Here is a 27,664-nt window from a genome sequence, read left to right on the forward strand (position 1 = left end):
ACAATGTCTAGAGAATCGGAGGAGCCATGCTGTTGTGCCCTGACCACTGCAGCTCCTGTATATCTTATTCCTGTCTCTTGATCAGTGGTAGAGGAACCATCAACAAAGTAAATTGTAGTGTCTTGCTATGTGTCCTCCTTTTCTGTTCCTGACTCATCTGGACAGTATGTGGCACAGTCATGAGTGTCATCATCTGTGGTGGCAATGGGATGGTAAAAGTACGTGGCTGGATTTACAGTATGACATTTAACAACTTTCATAGATGGTCCAAACAGTATATAACGAACTTGAGAACCTGCCAGTAAATACAGGAAAGGCCAAAGGAGAGCCAAATGAGACTCCTCCAAGTCCGAACAGCTTGTCCCGGTTTCCCATGCTAAACGAAGAATAGGTCACAAACCTGCTAAGACAAACTAAGTCTGGCTCCCCCCTTGACCCATGTCCCCCTTACATATTACATCTGGTCCCAGAAGAGATAAGTGCTTTCCTGACCCCTCTCTTTAATGAGACTATTAGATCCAGAGTCTTTCCACAGAGATTGGAAAAAGGCGTGTATAAGACCTATTTTGAAGAACTCCCTGGACCCGCAGGACACTAAGCACTACCGTCCTATATCCTGTCTCCCACTGCCTTCAAAGATATTAGAGAAAACAATGAATCCGGAGCTGATGGAGTATGTGGATTCTAACAATATCCTGGACTCCTCTCAGCATGGTTTCAGATCACGACACTCTACAGAATCTGCTCTGATAATGGCAATTGAGGAGATTCGTAAGGTCATGGATGAAGGTGGTAGAGCTGTTTTAATTCTACTTGATTTAACGGCCGCTTTTGACATGTGAATCATTTGGTTCTACGGCAGCGGCTTGGAGCTGTGGATGTCAAGGACACTGCCCTAACATTGCTCATGTCTTTCCTGGACTTAAGGGTACAACAAATCTACTGGGATGCAATCCAGTCCGGGGAATTCTTTCTTCCATGCGGAGTCCCTCAGGGATCAACCTTAGCCCCTATACTGTTTAATCTGTACGTGACACTGCTGGCTAAATTGATAAAAGATCAAGGTTTAACACTAGTGTCGTAGGCAGATGACACTCAGTTTGTGGTGTCACTTACACAGAGTGTCAAAGCTACGACAGAATGGTTCCGAAACTGCCTCTCAAGTGTGATGGGCTGGATGAATACAAATTTCCTAAAACTCAATACAGAGAAAACCGAGGTAATAGAATACGGCCAAAAACCCTCAATCTGAAATCACCTATGGTGGCCTCCAAAAGCTGGCACCTGCCCCATCCCTGTGCCAAAGGCAAAAAAAACTAGGTTTTTTGATTGACAAGGACTTAACACTTACCTTACAAGTTAATCAAGTTACCTCGGCCTGCTTTTTCATGATTAAGGTCCTGCGAAAAATACTGCAGTTTATTCCTTTCTCTTTAAGAAAAACGGTAGTAGGAGCCTTGGTTCTATCGCGAATCGTGAATTCTGAGATGTGTGAATGTACGTATGGGAACAAACACTCTTTCCTTGTCCAGTGTCAGTAGTCTGGCCATTTATTTGTAAAGAAAAGTTACCTCAATGAGGCAAACGTTTTGGCAACATTGTACTTAATCGACTTCAGGTTTGGGTGGATAAGGAAAATATTTTATCTGAGGGTACAGGCCGGCAAGGATAGGAACTATAGATGAATGTATTTGTTTAGATGATTTGCTATAAATACTCAGTAATAAAAAAGGCATGCACTTAACATTTGTAGACCTGAAGTCAGCTTTCTACCTTGTTAATCGTGCAAACCTATGGCAAACACTGAATGAGTAGGGGTAGAGAGCCCCATCTTGTGGTAATACCACTAAAGGTAGATATAGACCTCCAGGTGAATGCAGTGAAATATTTCCTATCCAATAGAGTGTAGGACAGGGTTATGTGTTAGTCCCCATGCTTTTTATACAATGTGTAAATTACGTCGTAGACGGTCTATTTAAGAACCCCCGTGATGATCCTATCATACCCGATCCTTCTTTTCGCTAATGATGCGGTTTTATTGGAACAAACAGAAAATGTAATTCATAAATTAATGAGAAGGTTTATGGACTATTGTGACAAGGCGGCCTTGTTCATTAATTATAGAAAGACAAAAGTCCTAGTATTAAAGCAGTCGCAAGATTAAAGAGGAAGCTAATGATAAATGACGAGCAAATCGAGAATGTAAATTATTATAATTAATGGGGATATTTTTGAACAGTTTAGCTGGAAGGAGCAAATATTGAAGGCTAGTACTATTCTATCGCAGATTGCAGGGGTGGTATTAAAATTCAGAAAAAAAGCGGGTGCCCAATGTATTTGTATCATACCCTAAATCTACTAGCAGAAAGCAGTAGGGGACGCACTTTATGGGGTCGAGCTTTGAAAGTATGGCAGTCTACGCACATTGCAAGTAATCAAAAAGAATTTTCTAAGGGCCTTGCTAAGGGTGGTACCAGGCACGCCCCTGCTGGCACTTAATGTGTAACTTGGCCTTACTCCAATATCTGATCTGGCTGCAGTAAAACCAGTGTTATTAGGATCCCAAAAGCATCAATATACTTGATAGTTAGAGGATGCAGAAAGTTGTGGCAGAATAGGACAAAGTAATTGGCTGGTCCATTTAAGAGATTATTAATCGACCTACAATTGGGGTCCCTATAGACTGACCCAAGTAAGGTGGGACGCAACACTCTGAAAATTGTGAATGAGCATTTTCACGTGCTTTAGTGGAGAACAACGTTTGCCTTGATAAAAGCAGGCTGTATATTAGCTGATTATTTTGACTGCGGGTTATGCCTGGGTTACAAGTTTTATCTAGACCATATCCACCGAGCTGAAAGGTACACCATAGATTAAGTTCAGGATGGGGATTTTTCGCACTAGGGAATACCTTGTTAAATGTGCAAGGCTCTCATGGGAATGTTAATCTTGCAACTGTATGTTGGGGGGAAAGAATAATATCATGCACCTGTGTTTTTGCACAACATTTGGTATAGCACGTAAAAAGATGGCTCTTGCCCATATTTAGGCTTTATGGGATAAGCGTGACTTGGACAGCACTAGCCGTCAGCTACAGGACAGATGACAAAATAATTTTTTATTTTATAGATTCCTATTTATGTGCAGTACGGCCTCTTGTAAGAGGTTGTAAAAACAAAAACTGAAGACAGTAGGAATATTTACCTTATTAGTAGATACTAAGTTATTTTTAATGAAATTGTTTTAGGTGTGATGTGACTTGAATTGCACAAACACTTGCACCTTGTTTAACTATTTTCTACACTAGTTGTGTGCCAATAGCCTCTCACAATCCATGAACATTTCTATTAAGCTCATACAGTTGACACAATGAATGTGAACAGTAACTGCTTTTTCTACTCTGTGACCTGCTAGAGATGTACCGACCACTTGCAGAAGCAATTTGAAGGAAAGACAGAATATTTCACTGAATAATAATAGATTCGAAAATGTTATTGAAATTGCTTTAGATGCAACAGAAATTGTGCTGATTGTATGTTATCGTGCTTGCAATTCCTGTACAAAAGTCATATTTTGCTTGATCGAGTATGTTTTTAGGCCATGGATTGTCAATATAGGTATAATTTTAATTACATTTATGTATAGTCTCAAGTACCCAGCTTGAGCCACCAGAAGAACACACTCCTACCCAGTTACGGTTTTATCACATCCCATCCAACACCTGAATAAACATAACTTAAACATAACTAGTGTAACCAACAAACAGTTTAACCTACTCAATTGCAACTAACTGCTAACCTCACTTTTACTCCACCCAATGCAACCCTTACCCCTGCATGTATCAATTCGACCAATCATGTCAGGTTTCTAGGCTTTCCTACCTCAAAATCCCATAGCCTGTGTAATTGTTTTAGATTCTTGTGAGAAGCGAGCTTGCCAACTGAAGAGCTAAGGTGCCCAAGACATCCCTCTGAGCCTTAAGGAACTGAAGAACCAAGACCTTAGGGGCCTGGCGGCGCAGGGTACGCCTTAATCTCCGGAGTTTACCTGCTTTGTCAAACAGAGACACGGGACACTCCGTTAGGCATAGAAGATAAGGTTTATTAGCTGCAGCTAAGTACAGTTGTCCCAGAAGTACACTCGGTATGTTCTTAGGAGACTGCCACTTTACTTCGTGGCGCACAATCTTTTATAACATACAGATTCACAAAGAACCCTCCCAATGCATACAGGGTCAACCAATGAGAAGAATGCGAAAACAAGATATTAAGTAACTCAAATAAGCCCCTTTCCCAACTATGTTTGTCACCCTTCCCCACAAGTTAATCAGTGGTAGTGTTTATAAGTCGACTTGCAGGTGGCAGGAAACATTTGTATGGCCTAGAGGACAGTTGTGAAATGAGAGAATACGAGTAAAGAATAGCGAAGGCCAAAGGATAAGATAAAGTCAGGAAAGAATGGTGCGAACCAACAGATAGTTGAAACAGGGATCAGTCAGACCAGACGAGGATTAGTGGAGTCGGCCGGACCCTGACACCAGCTATAAACAGAGGCAGGAGGTTATTTGACACGTTGCAGTAGGATGAAAAAAGCAACTCTTCGTTCACCGCGCTGCCTGAGTGAGGGCAACACAAAATGGCAGAAAGACACAAAATGGTGGCTAAATACGAACGAGATCGGAAACTGAATTACCTCAGACCCTCCTTTTGCCATTACTCAGGCAAGACACACAGACTCATTTTAATCTAAGTCGACGTCAATGGCCATGAGGTCATCAAGCTGTTGCTGCAACATCATTTTAATGCTCTCCGTCTTCCGTGGCACAGGCCTTGGGACACACATAGTGGCACAAAGACCACATATGGCGGGGCCACACTGCATACAGAGACAACAGGAAAAAATGATGGCCAAAATCACTCCAAGGAATGTTAATACCTTCCATCCCCATTTGGACAGTAATCCCCAAAACCATTCCAACAAAGACCAATCTCCTTCGTCCTGATGAATCGACTCGGAGATCACATGTAAATTGGAGATGGCTTGGTATACCGTAGGGGCGTCGTCAGGTATATAAATGCAACAGCTAGATCCGATCAATTTACAAACTCCACCACGATCCGCAAGAATAACATCCAAAGCAATCCGGTTCTGCAATGTCATGAGATGATCCGCCTGAAGTTCAGCTGTGAGATTATTCAAGGCTCCCACAGTGACATCTATGGTGGTCTCAACAACACGAACCAATTGTCTCATGTTTCTACTGTTGGCCATTGGGCCCCAAAAAGGAAGAAATCCTTTAAGGAAATCGCCTCCCTCTTGTCCTGCCGTGTCTTTAGAATCAATAATCCCTCTGCCATATCTGTTTCTGTGATGTCCCGAAGGAGCAGTATATGTAGGGGGGAGAAGAAAGGCTATATAGCATGTTCCTGAAACATCCGTTTGTAGCCACGTGTACGCTCTATCGTGGCAGATAAAATAAGTGCCCTGGGATGGTACTAACGGTGGTGAATTCTGAGATGTGTGAATGTAGGTATGGGAACAAACACTCTTTCCTTGTCCAGTGTCAGTAGTCTGGCCATTTATTTATAAACAAAAGTTACCTCGATGAGGCACAGTCCAAATTGGTGGAGATTTCCCCTGTTTACTCCTATCTGTAAGGCTAGTGGCGTAACGAGTCACGTTCCAAGCATCGTATGCCCGTTTCTCATCAACTGGAATCTTACCATTATCTACAATTCTAGCCATAGCCACTATTCCTTTTATCAGAGAACTATGACTAAAATCATGTCCATTACCATATGAGCCGGCTGGACATCTGTTCTGCTCGATTTTCCTGGCCTTCTTGTGTTAACAAGTGATTGAATGTGACTTCAGTCTCTTACCATTCAAGCCTAAGGGTTAGAGTAGTGAATGGAGCCTATTTACTAGGCACTTTGACATGATTCTGTGCTCTTCCCCATAGATCAGGGCTTGCACACATAGCCTAGGGGATAGATTCGTTAGTATTAGGGATAACCTGTCCTGTAGTGAGGGTATTTCATGGAGCTGTGCTGAATTTAGGCCTGGTAGGCCTTAAACGGGAGAGACTCCATCTTTCTTTCTGCTTCGGCAGCTTGTGAAGCTTCTAGGCCAAGAGTTATGTTTTAGTTATGAGGTGTTATTCGCTTGGAGAGAACCGGTTCAGGCCGGCCCTTATCGAAGGATTGTATTTTTCTTCATGCCGAAGACACTACATCAGGCCGGCCGGCTGGGAACGTGTCCTTGGTACGGGGAGGTACAAGAATTTGGTGGGCGGCAGGTTACGGGCCGGAATTTTCCATGAGGAAATGCACCTCTATATTAGTGAAAGTCTGAGGCAGTTACATGTTCAGTCCGTAGGCGGCATCTAGCCGTTAGCAGTAAGGCTACTACTTATTCCAGGGAAGACAGACGCCATCTTGAAGGCGGAGAAGAACCGAGAGACAGATGCTTTCCTAGCAGAATAGCCAGAGAGGAGAGAGTAGCCGATAAGGAAGAGGTCCCAGTGACTCGAAGAAGGGTGATTCCAGGCGAGCCGAGACACAGACGAGAAGGGAACCTAGATGACCACTGAGTGCAGGCTACATACTACTAAGGTGATGTCGACCCTTTCTTATTAGAATGTACAACTTAATCTTTCACTTTTCTTTGCAGGTTATGTGTTATATCGTAATGTTATGTGATGGTGTATATAATGAGTAATAAAGTATCCAGTTTGTAGTGAACCAACATGTGCTGCGTGTTCTTGTATAAGAGGGTAGCCTATTCTTCTAGTCAGCTGCGGCTACATGAACAGATGTTAACTTCAGGTAAGTGGTAACTGAATAGGGGAAAGAGGAGCCCCTCGAACCTGAGAACAGGCTATGCCCGAACTGGCAATCCTTGTGTGATCTGATGAATAGTGAGACTGATTCCCTTTTTGTATGTTATGGTGACCATAGGATGAACTGTCGTATGAGACTGCCGTCTGGGTAGAGAGGTCTGGGTTCGTATGGGACCGCGAGGCCGCCACTTGTGATACTGTCGTATGGGCAGAGAGGTCTGGATTCGTAGGGGATCGCGAGGCCGCCGATTGTGCTGATACTGTCGTCTGGGCAGAGAGGTCTGGGTTCGTATGGGACCGCGAGGCCGCCACTTGTGATACTGTCGTATGGGCAGAGAGGTCTGGATTCGTAGGGGATCGCGAGGCCGCCGATTGTGCTGATACTGTCGTCTGGGCAGAGAGGTCTGGGTTCGTATGGGACCGCGAGGCCGCCACTTGTGATACTGTCGTATGGGCAGAGAGGTCTGGATTCGTAGGGGATCGCGAGGCCGCCGATTGTGCTGATACTGTCGTATGGGCAGAGAGGTCTGGGTTCGTATGGGACCGCGAGGCCGCCACTTGTGATACTGTCGTATGGGCAGAGAGGTCTGGGTTCGTATGGGACCGCGAGGCCGCCACTTGTGATACTGTCGTATGGGCAGAGAGGTCTGGATTCGTAGGGGATCGCGAGGCCGCCGATTGTGCTGATACTGTCGTATGGGCAGAGAGGTCTGGGTTCGTATGGGACCGCGAGGCCGCCACTTGTGATACTGTCGTATGGGCAGAGAGGTCTGGGTTCGTATGGGACCGCGAGGCCGCCACTTGTGATACTGTCGTATGGGCAGAAAGGTCTGGATCCGTATGGGATCGCGAGGCCGCCGATTGTGAGATCTTGGTATACATAGTAGGAATCCCCTGTCCTTAGGTGATAGATATATGTGGTTGTAGGATTGTAAATAGGTTCTAGGGAGGGGGTAACGTTCTGGCTGGGTTAGTGAGGCCCTGATGAGTGGGTTCTATCTGATCCGAAAACCCAAGCAGAACATTTGGCGTCACGAACCGTTTACGAAACCTGTGTGCGTTGTGGTTGTATCGTGTTTGCTTCTGGTGCGTGCGTGGTTTCGTTTGTATATTATTTTTACATTACTGCGAGTGTAGTTTTCTTTTCTCTTTCTTCTTTTTCTTTTTCTCTTTTTCTTTATTTTCAAACATGTTTTCTAGAAAGTCGAAATCTACTTTTAAGTTACCCGTTGATATTCCCGGCTGGGATTCAACGCCTTATGACGCCTTAGCCCGTGAGTGGGCTGATTCTACTGGTTGGAGTGAGAATTGGAATTCTTTTTTGGAGCTGGCGGAGCCGGCTGATGTGATTACTTGTTTACAGAAGGCGCCGGTATCTAAGGGTGATGAACTTCCCGTTTTGGGGCGCAGAGGTTGGATTGTTCTGTCTGCGTACAGGATCCTGCATGAGAGGTTGTTGAAGTTACAGAATGTGCATAAGGATGTGGAAGCGAATTTTGTTGAGATTCAGAATGCTCATACTTTGTTGCGGTGTCAAAATAAGTTACTTGCTGACAAACTTGAGACGTACCAAACTATTGCCGAGAGGGCGGCTGTGCGAATTGCTCGTTATAAATACAAAAATCGGCGTGGTCGGGTTTCGAAGCGAAAGGTGCGTCTGGTCGTGGCGAAAGCCGGACTGGATTGGAATCCTGATGAATGGGATGGTAATATCTGGAACTCGAGTGATTCTCCTTCCTCGGGTGAGGAGTCTGCCAAGCGCGAGTCCTCTCGCTCCGGCCGTGCTTGTAAGTCTGTTTCTTGCAGCTCTGATGGTGCACTCCATGATTGCGTTCGTCCTTCGAGTGGGGTCGATGCTTCTTACACTGATTGTTCCTCTACGTGTACTGGTCGAGCTCCTTGTGCTGCTCGTCCCGCGGTCTCGGTGCATCCGGTTTTTCGGCGGAAGTTGCAGCAGGCTCCCGGTGCTCCGAATGGTATTGCTTTAGACTCTTTGGAGGATTTTACTCAACAAGAAATTAGTGATATTTTACAAAGATTTCGGCAGCGAGCTGGTGAGTCCTTACTCACATGGATGGTGCGCCTTTAAGAACTGGGCGCTGCTGGCATTATGTTGGATGCTGGCGATTGTTTGAAGTTTTGTTCCTTGAGTTCGGATTCTACTGTACAGGATCATTTTCGTAACTTTAATGTTGGTGGTCAAATTTCTTTGCTTCAATTGGCGACTGAGGGTTGTAATCAAAAATATCCTACTGAATCTGATTGGCCTGTGAATGACAAACCGTGGTATACTTTGCGCGATGCTACACAACGTCTCAAAGAGGAGGTGATGAAAACGGCAATTTTTCTGAATACTGCTGACAGGTTGCTTGATGGTTTCTTGACATCTTCTGTGCGGAATCGTATTATTCGTTCTTCCCCTGTTGCTTATAAGCAGGTTATGATGACTTTATTGATTAATCAGACTGGTAACATGTTATCTGTGGTGCTGGAATCGGTACGCCAACTCGGTGAGTTGGGTGAGTGGTTTAAACCTGAACGGCAATCCCGGCCTGACACTCGTACTCCTGGTGACAATAAACTTACTAGACGTGATATGTTTTTTGGTCTTATGGCCGATGGTGTGCGGAAGGAGGACATTGATGGTGAGACCACTGCTCGTTTGTGGGAAATGTTTCGCAAACGTGGCTTGGATCGAAAGGAGGGTGCCCGGCTTGTTCGGACAACTGAGTGTGATCGTGGTTTTTCTGACGGTAGCGGTGATGACGACCGCCGTGGGCGCTCTGATCGTCGTGATGATCGCCATTATGTACGTGATTTGTCCCCCCGTCATGAGAGAAACAGGGAGAGAGAGGGGGAAAGAGAGAGGGGGAGAGATGATTATGTTGACAGCAGACGTAGAGATGATAGGGATCAATCCCCTGAGTTGAGAAGGAGAGAGGATCGACACAGATTGGCCGATCGAAACCCGCAGTACAATGCAGAGAACAGGAATCCATTTCGTAATGGAGATGGATATGAACAGGAGGTATCGATACCTGGGAAACGTGAGAATCTTTATCCTGATTTATCCTGGTACACAGAACGCAGTAAAGATGACTAGGAAATAGGTCAAGCTCCAGTACACAGATGGGCTCACAGAGATAATAGACCCTATGTAGATATTGATATTTATTGGAGACATCGTAATGTCCAAAGGGCCCGAGCATTGGTAGATACAGGAGCGGAGGCCACTCTTATTCATGGAAAATCAAAGAAGTTTAAAGGTCAGCCTTTTACAATTACCGGATTAGGTGGAAAGGAAACTCCCGCAGTTCAAACTTTACTTGAAATGAGAATAGGTAGAATTCCTAGAAAAGAATACTCTGTATTAGTGGTACCACTCTTAGAATTCATAATTGGAATTGATATTTTGAAAGGAATGACTTTGCACTTAGATGATGGATGTTACCAATTTGGAACTAAACGTTCTATATCGTCCAGGCCTGTACGGGTTGGTCGTTTAAGAATGCCCCCCATAAAAGTTCCCCAGGCGACAAAAGTGGTTCGTCAGAAGCAGTATCGTATTCCGGGTGGTCATGAAGAGATTAGTACCACTATTCAGGAGTTGGTGGATGCAGGTGTTATCACCCCAGTTACTTCTGCTTGGAATAATCCTGTTTGGCCTGTACGTAAGGGTGATAATTCTTGGCGCATGACTGTTGATTATCGAGAATTGAATAGACACACACCCTCTTTGACTGTTGCAGTACCGGATGTTATTACCCTAATTGAAAGAATCCAAAAACATCCAGGTACATGGTATGCGTCCATTGATATTGCTAATGCTTTCTGTTCGATTCCGATTGCCCCTGAGTGTCAGGAACAATTCAGTTTTACGTGGAACGGGCGTCAGATGGCGTTTAGAAGTCTTCCTCAGGGCTATGTGCATAGTCCTACGATATGTCACCGGCTGGTGGCAGAGCATCTGGCTGAGGTACCGGTTCATCCACAAATTCAGATATGTCACTATATTGATGATATTTTGATCCAAGGCGAATCACAAGAGGAAGTTCAGACCCAATTGGATAGAGTCATTGAGTGCCTGCGTGAGAAAGGTTGGGAAATCAACCCGGATAAATTACAAGGTCCGTCCCAGGCTGTAAAATTTTTGGGTATTAATTGGCATGAAGGGCACCGAGAAGTGATCCCTCAGGTTAAACAGAAAATTCTTGATTTTGCAGTTCCGAGAAATAGGAAAGAAGCCCAAAGCTTCATTGGTTTGTTTGGATTTTGGCGCCAGCATATTCCTCATTTGAGTCAAATATTGGCCCCTTTGTACCGTGTCACTCGTAAAAAGAATGCATTTGAATGGGATAAACCACAGCAAGATGCGTTCAGTCTGGCAAAAGAAGCAATTCAGCATGCTCTGGATTTATGGCCTGTATGTGATGGTGATGTGGATTTGAATGTGTCTGTACAAGGCCTTTATGCGAATTGGAGTTTGTGGCAGAAACAAGGCAAGAGTAGAGTACCGTTAGGTTTCTGGACCAAAAAGTTACCTGATGCTGGTGAGCGTTATACACCTTTTGAGAAACAGCTACTTGCATGTTATTGGGCTCTGGTGGATACCGAGCAGTTGACTTTGGGACATGATATAGTTTTGCGACCTGAAATTCCTATCATGCAGTGGGTTATGAGTTCGCCGAAAACTCACCGAATTGGACACGCTCAAGAGGCGAGTGTGATTAAATGGAAATGGTATATACAAGACAGGGCACGTGTGGGACAAAAAGGAGTTGCATCTTTGCATGAGCAGGTGGCACGGGCGCCATCAACTGAAACTGAGAGTGAATGTTCCGTACCTTTAGTACAGGAATCTCCTGTTAAGTGGGGTAAACCTTTTGATGATTTGTCCGCAGAGGACAGAAACCATGTCTGGTTTACGGATGGTTCAGCAAGGTTCATAGGGACGAAACGGCATTGGAAGGCAGTGTCCTATAATCCGATCACACAAAAATTGCTGAGTACAACTGGTGAGGGTAAGAGCAGTCAATTTGCTGAACTCTATGCTGTTTATCAGGTTCTGAAACAGGAGTTACCTGGCACATGTCATATTTTTACCGATTCTTGGTCTACTGCCAATGGACTGGCAGTTTGGTTACCGACTTGGCATTCCCATAGTTGGAAAATCCATTCCAAGGAATTGTGGGGAAAAGAATTATGGCAGGAGATTTGGGAAATGCTCCCACAGAGTACTGTTACAATCTTCCATGTGGATGCTCATACCCCGATAGACTCTCTTGACAAATTCTTTCATAACATTGCAGATGAGAAATCTAAAATTGCTGAGGCAGTGGTGGACACGCAAGATTCTGATATTGCGGGATTGGCGAAATGGGCACACCAGAAAGCAGGACACTTTGGAGAGAAAGCCACTAGCAGGTGGGCTGCTGATCGAGGAATTTATATTCCCCTAGATGTAATTAAAAATGTTATTCTACATTGTCCCATTTGTCAGCATATCAGGCAGCGCAAAGTGCCCCAAATTGTTAAAGGTCATTTACATCGCGGGAAAGTGCCCGCTCAAATTTGGCAGATTGATTACATTGATCCACTTCCTATGGGTAGGAATTGTCAATATGTTTGCACCATTGTTGATACATACAGTGGCCTGTTGGTGGCCCTTCCTTGTAAGCAAGCTACCCAATTGAATACTATTAAAACATTGGAATTGATTATGATGTATTATGGTGTGCCATTCCAAATTCAATCTGATAATGCATCCCATTTTCGTGGAAGATTGGTACAGGAATTCTGTGTGGAAAACAATATTGAATGGGTGTTTCATATACCCTATTATCCACAGGCCTCGGGTCTTGTGGAGAGGTTGAATGGCCTGTTAAAAGACCAACTGCGCAAATTGACAGATGACAAGTATAAGAATTGGCGAGATTTTTTGCCTCAAGCGCTATTGATTTTGAATAACCGTCCTTTTCTAAATGCTGAATCCCCACTTATGCGTCTGTTTCCTCCGAATGTTGTTGCTAAACCCAATGAGATCAGAGAGACTGTGATGTACTGGGAGATTACTCCCGGAGCTTTGGCTCCATGCAGAGCGACCCCAGGGTCGGCAGGTTTAGACTTGCATGCCATGGATGACACCATTATAAAAAGTAAAGATCGAGTCATCATTGAGACAGGTGTTGGTGTTCAGATACCACCTGGAAATTTCGGATTAATTGCCCCTAGATCGGGGCTGGCTGTAAAAGGCATTCAGGTGCTTGGAGGAATCATTGATAGTGATTATCAGGGAGAGATTAAGGTGCTCCTGCTGAATAGCAGTGAGGTTGACTTACTGATACATAAAACTGACCGAGTGGCTCAATTGCTAATAATGCCTGTCTTCAGTGGTGAGATGGTAAAAGGCACTGCCCCAACGTTGCTAACTGTACGAGGCCAGAAAGGTTTTGGCTCTACAGACAATCCTGGGGCTAGAGTTTGGGTGCAGTCGCCTAAGAATCCCCCTGAACAAGCAGAGGTCATTGCAACCGGTCAAGATAATACCATTTTAGTTATGAGACCAGGGAAAGATAGCTGGGAAGCAGTCCCGGCTGACAAATGTTACTTACGAGAATGAATAATGCCTGTATTTGATTCTCTTTCAGATCATTCTTTGGACTGTTGCTGCAGGATGTGTCGGCATCGGACTGTTTTTGGGCTGGTGCGACGTGAGAGGAGGGATCCCATCAACCCGGGATGAGTTGAGAACCCGAGTGTCGCGTTCCTTCGCTGCGTGGGATTCGTCATCGAACTTTTGGATTTCACTAGCGAGACGGGTGACTAGCGCCCCTCATTTCTGCCTGACACCGATGAGATCAGTGAATGACATTTTGTCAACTTGTTTGGTTGCTGTTCCTGCCTCGTTGGAAACTTTGACTCATATTTTCAATATATCAACCGCTCGCCCCAATGTTCTTCTGGGCGATTTCGCTACCCACCAGTATTGCCCTTTGTGTACTGAACTGTCAGACCAGATACCCCCCATCCAGTCCCAAATAGTTACCTATAATATCACACAAGGTGATTTGTGTTTTTTCCTTACGTGTAATCCTAGTGCAATTTCGGAATATATGCGTTTAAAATTGAAAGAGGCCACCTCATTCACCGCTCATGAACGAACTTTGTGCCTTCAAAGGACGTCGAAAATATGTACTTCTGTTCAGAATAACATGACTTGCAAGAGTATGGTAGTTGCTCCCAGTCATTATCGCACGATGTTACTACCTGCCGGATGGCTTTTCTCATGTGGTAATACTTCCTGGCCATATGTCCCCGCAAATATTTCTGGAGGCCCTTGTGCCATTACTAGATTGAGTTTGTTAATGTTTTCCTCGCATCCGAATGCCAACTCTCGTGTGATTCGAGATACAGTGAGATTACAGGAGGATTGTGACTCATCTTTGCATTTATATTCTAAGTCCGAATACCTTAGCCTGGCTATTTCAATTATTGGTGTTCCTGCTTTGGCAGTTTATAATGCCAAATCTATTGAGAAAATGGCCTGCTGGATGGTGAAATCCATTAATAATACTTCCACAGTCCTGTCGGACATGCTATTAGACGCCCAGGGTGAACGAAGGGCTATCTTGCAAAATCGAGCGGCCATTGATTATCTTTTGCTTAAACATGGACACGATTGTTCTGATTTTGAGGGTCTTTGTTGTTTTAACTTGTCTGATCATACACAATCCATTCGAGCTCACATTAACAAGCTACATGACTTGACAGAAAAAGTTAGAAAACACATTGATCAGGGCTGGTTTGACTGGCTCTTTAATTGGTTACCTGATTTGCATTTGTTACGTCAAATATTAGGAGGTATTCTGATTACTATCGCCATTTTGATTTCCATCTGTTGCTTTATTCAGTGTATTCCTTCACTACTTCAATTCTGCACACCTGGTACTAGACATAGATCAGTTAGTTTTGTTTCATATTATTCTTCCACAGATGTTAGTTCCATTTAATGAATGTATAATAGACTGAAGTCAAGGGTGAAATGTTCTGCTCGATTTTCCTGGCCTTCTTGTGTTAACAAGTGATTGAATGTGACTTCAGTCTCTTACCATTCAAGCCTAAGGGTTAGAGTAGTGAATGGAGCCTATTTACTAGGCACTTTGACATGATTCTGTGTTCTTCCCCATAGATCAGGGCTTGCACACATAGCCTAGGGGATAGATTCGTTAGTATTAGGGATAACCTGTCCTGTAGTGAGGGTATTTCATGGAGCTGTGCTGAATTTAGGCCTGGTAGGCCTTAAACGGGAGAGACTCCATCTTTCTTTCTGCTTCGGCAGCTTGGGAAGCTTCTAGGCCAAGAGTTATGTTTTAGTTATGAGGTGTTATTCGCTTGGAGAGAACCGGTTCAGGCCGGCCCTTATCGAAGGATTGTATTTTTCTTCATGCCGAAGACACTACATCAGGCCGGCCGGCTGGGAACGTGTCCTTGGTACGGGGAGGTACAAGAATTTGGTGGGCGGCAGGTTACGGGCCGGAATTTTCCATGAGGAAATGCACCTCTATATTAGTGAAAGTCTGAGGCAGTTACATGTTCAGTCCGTAGGCGGCATCTAGCCGTTAGCAGTAAGGCTACTACTTATTCCAGGGAAGACAGACGCCATCTTGAAGGCGGAGAAGAACCGAGAGACAGATGCTTTCCTAGCAGAATAGCCAGAGAGGAGAGAGTAGCCGATAAGGAAGAGGTCCCAGTGACTCGAAGAAGGGTGATTCCAGGCGAGCCGAGACACAGACGAGAAGGGAACCTAGATGACCACTGAGTGCAGGCTACATACTACTAAGGTGATGTCGACCCTTTCTTATTAGAATGTACAACTTAATCTTTCACTTTTCTTTGCAGGTTATGTGTTATATCGTAATGTTATGTGATGGTGTATGTAATGAGTAATAAAGTATCCAGTTTGTAGTGAACCAACATGTGCTGCGTGTTCTTGTATAAGAGGGTAGCCTATTCTTCTAGTCAGCTGCGGCTACATGAACAGATGTTAACCCTGATCAGGTAAGTGGTAACTGAATAGGGGAAAGAGGAGCCCCTCGAACCTGAGAACAGGCTATGCCCGAACTGGCAATCCTTGTGTGATCTGATGAATAGTGAGACTGATTCCCTTTTTGTATGTTATGGTGACCATAGGATGAACTGTCGTATGAGACTGCCGTCTGGGTAGAGAGGTCTGGGTTCGTATGGGACCGTGAGGCCGCCACTTGTGATACTGTCGTATGGGCAGAGAGGTCTGGATTCGTAGGGGATCGCGAGGCCGCCGATTGTGCTGATACTGTCGTCTGGGCAGAGAGGTCTGGGTTCGTATGGGACCGCGAGGCCGCCACTTGTGATACTGTCGTATGGGCAGAGAGGTCTGGATTCGTAGGGGATCGCGAGGCCGCCGATTGTGCTGATACTGTCGTCTGGGCAGAGAGGTCTGGGTTCGTATGGGACCGCGAGGCCGCCACTTGTGATACTGTCGTATGGGCAGAGAGGTCTGGATTCGTAGGGGATCGCGAGGCCGCCGATTGTGCTGATACTGTCGTATGGGCAGAGAGGTCTGGGTTCGTATGGGACCGCGAGGCCGCCACTTGTGATACTGTCGTATGGGCAGAGAGGTCTGGGTTCGTATGGGACCGCGAGGCCGCCACTTGTGATACTGTCGTATGGGCAGAGAGGTCTGGATTCGTAGGGGATCGCGAGGCCGCCGATTGTGCTGATACTGTCGTATGGGCAGAGAGGTCTGGGTTCGTATGGGACCGCGAGGCCGCCACTTGTGATACTGTCGTATGGGCAGAGAGGTCTGGGTTCGTATGGGACCGCGAGGCCGCCACTTGTGATACTGTCGTATGGGCAGAGAGGTCTGGATTCTTAGGGGATCGCGAGGCCGCCGATTGTGCTGATACTGTCGTATGGGCAGAGAGGTCTGGGTTCGTATGGGACCGCGAGGCCGCCACTTGTGATACTGTCGTATGGGCAGAGAGGTCTGGGTTCGTATGGGACCGCGAGGCCGCCACTTGTGATACTGTCGTATGGGCAGAAAGGTCTGGATCCGTATGGGATCGCGAGGCCGCCGATTGTGAGATCTTGGTATACATAGTAGGAATCCCCTGTCCTTAGGTGATAGATATATGTGGTTGTAGGATTGTAAATAGGTTCTAGGGAGGGGGTAACGTTCTGGCTGGGTTAGTGAGGCCCTGATGAGTGGGTTCTATCTGATCCGAAAACCCAAGCAGAACAACATCTAAATCGGATCTGATATGCATTTGAAAACATTACAAAATAGGCCCAAGCGGAACCTTCATAGGAAAATGGAAGGGCTAAATATGGCATCCCTTTTTCTGTGGTATGAGGCATAAGTCCACACACCCAACAGTCGGTTGTGTTGACTACCAATTGGTGTTGGTGCAATAACTGGACAAATGAATTGTTTAAATATTCTGTTCTCCTGATTAGTTCATGTTGGGGAAGCGTATATAATTGATGTGGGGAGATAGTAGAATGAAAAGGCAAGGAAATAGAAGTAGGAACAGATTTGTGCTGCATAACATGAACAATCCAACCTATACAAGCCAATAAGATCCTAAAAAACATAAGAACACACAATGTTATGCCACATTGACTGTACACTGATTTACAATATTTATTTTTCATCTCTTCCTTCTTGTTATTCTTCTGCAATTTGACATCCATCCTCTAAAATTGTTGCTCACGGCAATCTTCCTTACTCACTTGGCTGTGATTATTAGCCGTCCTATGACACTGCAAGTCCTGGGGGCCTAGCCACTATACAGGTCACAAACCAAGACTCCTACCGTGACCCTGCAACCTGGACAGATGATACATGTCATGAAAGAGATGAAAATTTCAGGTGTCCTTGACCAGTCTAGGCCTTAAATTATATCAAGTTCTGTTCAGTACAGTTTGGTCCTGAAATAGTGTCTGTGGATCCGTAGTGTTCAATCGAAGATGTGGCGGTACTGCTTCTTGTAAAACATAGTCATCTTCTTTTTCAGACCGAGCTCCATCTAGGTGTGCACTACTGAAAGGTACAAACCGAGGGACCCTTTCGCCTTCAAAATCACGTACACCCTTACGGACCCACTGGTCAAAAGGCAAGGGCACCTTTTTGCAGTGCACGCCATGGATCCAGTTATTTTTCCCTTCGACCTTCACTGCTGTACGCGTGACCAAAAGGACCTGTCGAGGCGCCCTCCAACGAGGCTCCAAATTCCTTGTCCTTTGAAAATTTTTCACACAGACCCAGTCTCCCGGTTGGATAGAATGACCTGGGTCTGTGGAGGCCTCTGGTAAAGCGTCTCGAACCTGTTGGTGGAGAACACGTAATTTAGTGGTGAGGTCATGCAAGTAATCAATCCGCATTGGATACTGTATGTCAGAATACTTTTTAGGGCGAGGGACTCCCCAAACATTAGCCGGGTGCCCAAAAACAACCTTGTATGGGCTGAGTTCCAAACGAGAATGTACAGCTGTTCTAGTGGATAGGAGAGCCAAAGGTAAAGCATCGGGCCAGGCAAGTCCCGTGCTAGCCTGTACCTTTGCAAGCTTAAGTTTGAGAGTGCCGTTATAGCACTCTACCAAACCCGCTGATTGGGGATGGTTCGCCGCATGGAATTTCTGGACGATCCCAAGGCCAGCACACACCTTTTTCATAATTTGGCCCACAAAATCACTTCCATTGTCACTCCAGACAATGCGCGGCAAACCAAACCTAGGGAAGAACTCTTTCAGAAGAACTTTGGCAGTGGACAAAGCAGTGTTGTCTTTCAGGGGGTAGGCCTCTAGCCATCTGGAGAAGGCACACACCACCACCAAAACATATTTGAGATTGTTGCATCGTTCCATGTGAATATAAAATCAATGTGCAACACCTCAAAAGGATACGTTGGGGGAGCAAAATGACCTGCTGGAGTTGGGGTTCCCATTCCTGGATTATGCATCAAGCAAACGATACAATGCTTCACTAAATTATCTGCACATTTTGGAATCCCTTCGTTCAGCCACACTGGAGCCAGAAGCTTACATATTCCTTTCGCACTGATGTGGGCTGGACCATGTGCCATAGCAACTACAGGCAGTACATAGGCATCTGGTAACAGCCAACGCTGATGTTCTGACAATTCTATTCAACATCCCATTGCGTCTAACATTCCTGTACTCTCTTTCCACTTACTCAACTCTTTCTCTGTAGCCTCTCCTTGAATCGATCTCACACTTTCTGTTGTATCCTCACACATTCCTTTTTCCTTGACCCAATTAGCAGGGCCTGCAACTTACATACGACTCATAGCATCTCTGGCTGTTTCTTTCGCTACCTCATCCGCAAAAGCATTCCCACGACCAACATCATCAGTAATCCTCTTATGCGCACTACACTTTATGATTGCTATCTGGGTAGGCAAAGCAAGTGACTCAAGAAGATCAGTTACCAACTGGCCATGCTGTATTTTGGTACCGTGGGAGGTAAAGAATCCTCTTTCCTTCCACAAACGGCCAAAGCTATGTGCCACACCAAACGCATACTGGCTGTCGGTATATACATTCGCTCTCTTCCCCTTAGATAACACACATGCTCTGGTCAAAGCTATCAGTTCAGCCGCTTGATCTGAATTATGTCTGATACGTGCTGTCTCCACAATTGGATGCAAGGTGGTAACAGCGTAGGCTGAAGTTTTTTCACCATTAGGGAGTTTAAAACAAGAGCCATCCACCCATAGGATCCCATCCGGGTCCATTAGTGGTGTATCTTTCTATCTTTCAAATCAATCCTACCTTTTGTCTCCTCCTCAGTACGGAGAAAACAATCATGTTGTTCCTGAATACCTTTCTCTTCTGGAAGAGGTAACAAGGTGGCTGGATTTAAAGTGTTACATCGTTTGATGTGCACGTGACTAGCCAAGAGCGTCAGTTCATATCCAGATAAGCGGGCGCTTGTAAGATGCTGCGTTTTTGTCCTATTTAGCAGGGTATCCACTGCATGTGGTACCATAACAATAAGAGTGTTATCTAGCACCACTCCAGCAGAATGACAAATAGAAATTGCTGCTGCTGCTGTAGCTTTAAGACAACTAGGCAATGCCTTGGCTACTGGATCTAATGTAGCCGAAAAGTAGGCACATGGCCGCTGCTTGTCTCCAAATCGCTGTGTTAAGACTGACAACGCACAATCCTCTCTTTCATGGACATAGAGCGTGAAGGGCTTACTGTAATCCGGAGTACCCAACACAGGAGCAGAGCACAGGGCAGCACGTAAATCAGAAAAACTCCTCTGACATTCATCAGTCCAAGGAAGGGGTTGGGGTGTGTCTTTCAAAGTGAGTGTCAACAAAGGTTTAGCCAACAAAGAAAAATTTGGAATCCATTGTCTACAATAAGAGGTAATGCCCAGAAAGGCACGCACTTCGCTTTGTGTGGATGGCACAGACATTTGTGCAATTGCTTGAATACGTTCTGGGGTCAGTCGCCTTCCCTCCTTCGACAAGAGATTACCTAGATAGGTAACCTCTTTGCGGGCATATTGTAATTTAGAAGGTGAAACCTTATGGTGAAGGTCAGACAAGTGACGCAGTAGTGCAATAGTCACGTTTTTGCAAATATCCTCTGAATCAGCAGCAATTAATAAATCATCCACATACTGAATAAGGGTAGCACCTGGTGGCAAAGGAAAAGCATCAAGCTGGCATTTCAGAGCTTGGCTATAGATGGAGGGACTTTCACAATAGCCTTGGGGTGCGCGCTTGAACCGGAAACTTCGGCCTCCTGGAGAGAAGCCAAAAATATCCTGTGCTTCCACCTTTGAATTGCATATGGTAAAAACGTTACAGCTGGGTAAATCCTAAAATTGTAGTGATAATATGATCGTATATTAGTATTCATCTATCTCCAGCAAAAGGATTTACAGCTATGTCCCAAAAGCCTGTTTTTTTAATGAATGCCATCTTGTGTATGTGGAGCCACTCCTGTGCTTTCCTCCCCGGGTCATCGGTGTTCCCTTCAACATGGGCTACAGTGTTAAATACCTGTTCCAAATTCAAAGTCTCAGTTGGGTCAGTAAAGAATCACAACTTGGTACCATTTAGAACGCATGGCTTTGCAGACAAGAGCAGCCTATACTTCATTCCTGTCTCCTTCAGTCTCTGCTTCACTCTAATAAGCCTTCTTTTTGCCTGTCAAACTGATCCTGGCTGAATGTAGTCTAATATTTCAGTCCCTATAGTTAAACAACTAGGCTGTTTGTGGCCTCAAAAGCGTAACAGAAGGAGGCCTGGACATCAGGGCTGTATGAACTTTCTTGGCAGAGAAAAATTGGATGATGACTTGAAGGCTACCAAAGTCGGCAAATCAGTGGACCCCCAGTGTGGAAGGTCCCTTGTACAGAAGAAGCTGCATCAGTCTGCAAAACAATCTGCAGCCCAATGGAGACTGGACATTTACTTTGAACAGCCCATGTGAAAATTCTTCTTGTCAGAAGCATGGCAAAGGCCTTATGTACTGAATGAGTGGATCTGCTGTGAAGGGGAAGCCAGGAGCCAGATAATTTACTGTGGACCTGAAATTGTGGGAAGCCTTCTGTAACTGTAAACAGTGGTCTGGCGTCTGCGGAACCAGTCTTGAAGTTTCATCTTTTTTTTCATTAGCTTCTTATTTAAACTAGGATATTTGCTGTACTGTTGAGCAGCATGTTGTAAAATAGTAGACAAAAATGCTTCTAAAAGGTCTTCTCTATTAATCAAATGAATTGGTATTCATTTTCTCTCAGTTATGTTATATGTTATGTTATAAATTTTTATAGAGCGCACGGCTGCCCCAGCAAAGGGGCGTCCCGGCGCTGAGAGCAGAAAACTGCAGAGCAAGTCACAGAACGAGACAGCTTATAACGGAGGGAAGAGGTATGTTTTCACAGCTTTCCGAAAAGGCAGGTAGGAATTTATACTGCGAATGGAGATGGGGAGCGCATTCCAGAGCTTCAAGGCCAACACACGAAAGGAGCGCCCACCAGCACGAGCCCTCCTGACCCTGGGAACAGCCACAAGATTCTGTCCCATGGAACGAAGTTGGCGAGAGGGCATATCGAAGGTATGACGATTAGTCAGGATACAAGGAGAAGAAAAATTAAGGATTTTGAAGGTAATGCAGAGGGCCTTGAACTCTGAACGCTTGCCCACGGGCAGCCAATGAAGGCGGCGGATGGCATTAGAGGTAGGACACCTCCTCGGCAGACCAAGGAGAGCTCGAGCAGCTGCATTCTTAACCCTTTGTAGTCTGACAGTCTCAGACTGATTGACCCCCAAATAGAGGGAACTGGCATAATCCAGTTTTGACAGAATCAAGGCCTGGATGATAATCTGCCTGATAGGGGGATCGAAAAATCCCAACAGGGGCTTAAGCCTTCGCAATTGCCCAAAACAACCTTCTTGGGTTGTGTTCGAAAGCAGAGGGCGGAGTCTATCCAGAACCCTAGGTTTTTTACAACCTGTTTGGGAACAGGTGCTGACCCCATCGTGGCAGGCCACCAGTGCTCACTCCACAACTCTCCATCCCTTCCCACCAGCAGTACTTCAGTCTTGCTGGCGTTTAGTTGGAGACAGTTGGCAGTCATCCACTCCGAAATGGCCTCAAGATCGCTACGAAACTTACACACGTCCCGAGTAATGTCATCGAAGAGTGTGACCACCAACTGAGTGTCGTCTGTATACGACACTGTTGTAAGCCCTATGTTCTTAGCCACTCTCGCTAGCGGTTGAACTTACAGATTGAAAAGGGTAGGGCTCCAAGCAGAGCCCTGCAGTACACCCTGCTTGATGGCCATAACTCTAGAGGTAAAGGGAGGAGCAGCAACCTGGAAGGTCCTTCTAGAGAGAAAGGAAGCAAACCAATCCAGGGTGGAGCCCGTTATACCCACCTCCTCCAAACGCCTCAGCAGGATCTGATGGGAGACCGTTCGAACGCTGCACTGAGATCAAGCAGAATCAGTGCCAGCGTCCGGCCCTCATCTAAGGCCCATCTCAGATGTTCGGTAACAGCAAGAAGAACAGATTCCGTGCTGTGACCAGCACGGAAACCATTCTGAGAGGGGTTCAATCAGTGCACGGCTGCTCTCTACTAGAGGTTTCTAAGAGCCAAAGACAACACATTTATTTGTGATTTTATATCTGAAACTGCTTTTTGCTTCAAAAAGAATTTTCAGTTTTGTTTTATAATGCTTGACCCCTACCTCAGGTGCCATTCATATTTTGTGTGTTGTAGCTATGTTCATGTTTTGGACCTTTTACTTCAGGTATTTTGTATACCGATTATTTCTCATCTATCTAAGGAAAGCCTAGTACTTCATTTGGCTATCAAGGCTGAGACCGGTATTTCTCACAGAATTCAGTTTACCTAATTGGAGATGGATTGTTTGGGCTTTGCACGAGGGCAGTCACAGTTCGCATAAGACTGTGACCATTCTTCACCTATCTTAACATTATAGTTTCCTACAGATAATATTCCTATGTATGTCATGTTTGCTGTCTTGTCTGTCATAAGTGTAAAAAATTCATGTTTGTGGAAAACAAATTTGTACATTTTTAATTGCACCACTTTTATCTTGAACGCATTTGTCTTTGAAGTGCACTGTTGCTGTGGAAATTTGTTTTCACAGTGTAATAATACATTTCTTTCAGAAGGAACTGACCTGCAAAACTTCAACCACATCGACTTCCAGCAAAAGCTCATCTGAGAAGAACTATTTCCTCCGTAATAACTACCCAAGCACAATTCAACTTCAGCTAAACACATCGCAACATCTGAATGCCGATCAAAAGGAAATAATCAGTTCCTCCAACATGGACCTCCCATTCGATGGCACAAAAGATCCTGGCTTGGAGAATTGTTCCATGGAAGGACGATGTAAAATATCAACTGAAAAAATTGTAAAGACTTCTGCAAACATTGGGACTGATAAACTAAAACCTAGGGAAAAGTCGCTGAACTCGAGGAGGTTTCGTGAACGACCCTATTGTAAAAAACCGTCATCTAATAAAGTTGAACCAAGTTAGTGAACTTACTTTTTTACATATTATCTTTTAGTGACATTTTGAAAGTGTTAATCCCAGTGGATTTCCCTAGCTGTGGACATTCTAAAATGTAAGAAGCCTTACAGTGGGCACATGTTTTGGGAGAAGACCATATGCATTTATAGAGTTTCATATCCAGGAGGTTAGATTTATCTACTTTTAGGACTTGGTGAGGACTAGATGGAGACTAGGCATGTGTTTATACAAACCATGCATTCTTAAGAGGGTGTCCCTTCTTTTTCACATTACTGTAGTGTGGGCAGATTTTCAGTGGTGAAGACTACATTTCGCTTTTTGGGTCCGCATGTAGCATAAACAATTGTATATGCATCAGTTCATTTGTCTGCAGATACTTTTAGTAAATTTTACAGTAGTTTATAGTTTAAAGCAAATTTCTATTTCTCTACAGTTGTTCTTTCGAGTGATGAAGATGAAGCATCAACTGACCTTGAAACTATGGAAAATTTGGACAGTCCTGCCTCCCAGGACTGCCTACCAGACAAAATGGACCCTGAAGTGAACTCAAAGCCCCTTTTGTCAGAAAAACGAATATCCCAGGAAGGAGAACAGACTCCGGAACAACATATGGTAAAGTATTTATTTTCCTATTTACAGCACGACTCATAACCTCACACAGCCAGTATAAAGTTATTTAGAGACATCTTTCTAAACCTGTCATCTTTACCATTTTACATTCCTATATCTTGGCTGCTTCCCATCACCAACCTGTAAGTACTGTACCATCTAGTAGTCAGAGTAGAGGTGGCTTCTACAGCTGTTCATTCAAGCATTCCTTAACGGGTACCCTGCTTTTGGGTGTATGTGTTTTTAGGTGGAAATGCCTCCTGACCTTGTGGGGCTGTACCATTGCCACTTCCCTTTTTTCTACTAATCGATGTGGCTTCAAACCTGATTCTCTCATGCACATCATCTTCCTTTGCAAGACCTGGCACTGTTGCTCATTCAGATGTTTATTCATAGTAAGGGGCGACTCTAACCCATAGGACACTTTGAACTTCTTAACTAGAAACAGGAGACGAGCGTAGTATGAAGACTTGAACTGTTTGTGGTACAGGTGATTCTTTTTTTAAAGACATATTTTTATTGGTATTTTGTATAGTTCGACACGTGATACAAAAGGGAAATAAAAAGGCTGAATGAGAAACATTACATTCAATGATGTTTAGATCATGTCTTACATTAATACAGACTATTCTCTACAGGCGATACTGACAGTCCCCATTGCAGGTGTTCCCTTGGAGCAAATACTCCCATTGTCTGTTAGACGTCACACCACCTAGTAGGTTTGTTAACAATAGTCCAATAAATTACTAACATCTTCAGTTAGTGACCATATTGTCTAGTACTTGCTTCATTGATAACTGTTTATGACAACTTATAAATGGGTGTTTTCCAATATCGATCCTGTATATACGCATACCGTTCGTAATCATTTATATGCAACTTTATTTATGAAATTCAAACCTGAAAACAAAATGGAAAAGTAAATAAAACCTGTGCAGAGGAGTAACTCTTATGCGGTCTTGGGAAAAGACCCAATAAACAAGTCTCCCCTGTGGGGGCCAGCACCCTGCTCAACACCACCTGAAGCCTACCCAGCACAGCCTCCCAGAAGGGGCGTAAGCTTTGACATTCCAAAGTCATGTGGCCGAAGTCAGCATCTGGATGCATGCATCTGGGACATTGTCGGGCCTCCCCCCATAAGTCACATTAAGGCGGTGGGGTGTCATGTAGGACATGTGTGTATATTTGAATTGTATATATTTTAAACGTGTATTACGAGAAATCTTTTTAGGGTAATGCAGGACCCTGCACCATTGTGAGTCTGTAAGTTCTGTACCCCCGACTCTGTCACACTGTGCTCGGAGCCCCCTCATGGGACCCACTGATGCTGTTTGCAGCGTAGCATATAGCCATTTCACTAGATGCCCTGCTGTACCGTGGGTTAACAAGGCATGTAGTACCGGGTGCGTCTCTGGTTCTTCCCTTCCTCTGTTACATAACTTCGCAAATGTGCACAAGGCCTCATATTGTAAGAACTGACCTGGGGGGAGTCCACAGTCCTCAATCAACTCTTTCAACTGAATCAGAACTTTGTCCAGGTAGCAGTCCCCAACATTGTCTAACCCTGCATCTGACCAACACCCCAATTGTTCGCTCGTAAATATAACTTGGGGGTTGCCATGTGGTAGCCCCACCAGGGGCAACATGGGGGTGTACTTGGCAGATGTCGCTCCTTGTTCTGACACTGGCTCCAGGCCCGGAACGCTGTGCGTTGCAACAACGAGCAATACAGAGTGGGTGTTGCTGGGTTTAATAGCTTTGCCATCACTAGGTTGGGACAGGACTCCGGATACGATAAGCATGTGCCCTTCTTGTTCAAACCCTTCACATATTGCGCTAGCCACTGTAGTTGGGCAGCAAGTATATAAAATTCAAAGTTCGGTACCATCAGCCCTCCCTCTGACATGGGGTGCTGTAGAGTTTAAGAGACACCCTAGGGCCCCCGTCTCCCCACACCAGGTCTCGTAGTAGGGCATTCAAGGGGCGGAACCAACTGCTTGGCATATGGACTGGGAGATTAATAAAGAAATACACTAGCCGGGGCAGCATAACCATTTTAGATAGGGTGATCCTGGCCATAATGGGTACTTGCAATGTGCACGCAGGAAGCGCAGCGAGCGCAACGCCCTGCCCAGGTTCCCTTCCTTCAAATCATTCAAGGAGTGGAAAATGTGTATGCTGAGGTATTTAAACATACCCTCAGCCCAGAGTATGTCAGCCATCAAAGTCTTAGCCTGTGCAATGATCCTGCTATTGGGAACAGATCTGTCTTAGTTTTGTTGACTAGTAGGTCCGAGAGCAGCGCAAAGTCATCCAGGATTTGTATGGCCGCCGAGGTGCCCGGGACTACCTCCGTCAAATATATCAGCAGGTTGTCCGCGTATAGCGAGACATGATGTAATCGCCCTCCCATAGACAAACGAATCCTGTCACCTCCCTGGCGGAGCCGTTTCCTCAAGAGGCTCGATTGCTAGGGCAGACAGGAGAAAGGGGGCACCCCTGCCTAGTCCCGCGGTATATCTTATATTGTCTGGAAATTGTTCTACCTGTTTTAACCCTAGTCTTAGGTGAATCATTAATGAGTCGCTGCAAACCCCTCCCCCAAGCCCATGCGCAGCATCACCTCAACAAGTACTCCAAGTCTACAGATAGAACCGCCGCATGATGTTTGGTTGGGGCCTCGACATGGTAGAGTATGGAGTAGAGCCTTTGAAGGTTGTAAGAGGTGCTGCAAGAGGGGACAAACCCATTCTGGTCAGGGTGAATTAGGGACCTCATATGTGGGAGCGGCCTGCCAGCCAACACCTTCCTGAGGATCTTAAAGTCCAGATTAAGCATGCAGAGAGGCCTGTAATTTTTCACTCCAGCCTCCATCTTCTTAGTCTTTGGGAGAGGGATCACTAGGGCCGTCTGGGGGGAGCAGGGCAACTCCCCGCTTTCATATGCGGCTGCATACAGCTTGACTAATTGCGGTGCTACTATATCGGTGAAGCGTTGGTAAAATTCCGCTGGAAGGAAGTCTGGCCCTGGTGTTTTGCCAGATGCTAATACACTAATTGCTACTTTGATTTCATAGTAAACTTATCAACTATACTCAATTCCTCCTGATCCTCAACCTCTAACG

General features: G+C 45.1%; 1 protein-coding gene across 2 annotated transcripts in view; it reads left to right on the top strand.

Annotated features, from left to right (window-relative positions):
* The window catches only part of SENP7 (SUMO specific peptidase 7), a 991,910-nt gene that overhangs the window by 326,061 nt on the left and 638,185 nt on the right, over positions 1-27,664 (top strand). Inside the window, exons 7-8 of one of the 2 annotated variants that reach the window (XM_085622390.1) lie at positions 23,563-23,932; positions 24,365-24,543. In XM_085622390.1, coding sequence (XP_085478516.1) covers positions 23,563-23,932; positions 24,365-24,543 — 549 coding nt within the window. The remainder of the gene's footprint in view (positions 1-23,562; positions 23,933-24,364; positions 24,544-27,664) is intronic. The other variant, XM_085622391.1, reaches the window with a different exon arrangement.

This window comes from Triturus cristatus, chromosome 8, assembly GCF_964204655.1.
Source record: "Triturus cristatus chromosome 8, aTriCri1.1, whole genome shotgun sequence".
Classification (NCBI taxonomy): domain Eukaryota; kingdom Metazoa; phylum Chordata; class Amphibia; order Caudata; family Salamandridae; genus Triturus; species Triturus cristatus.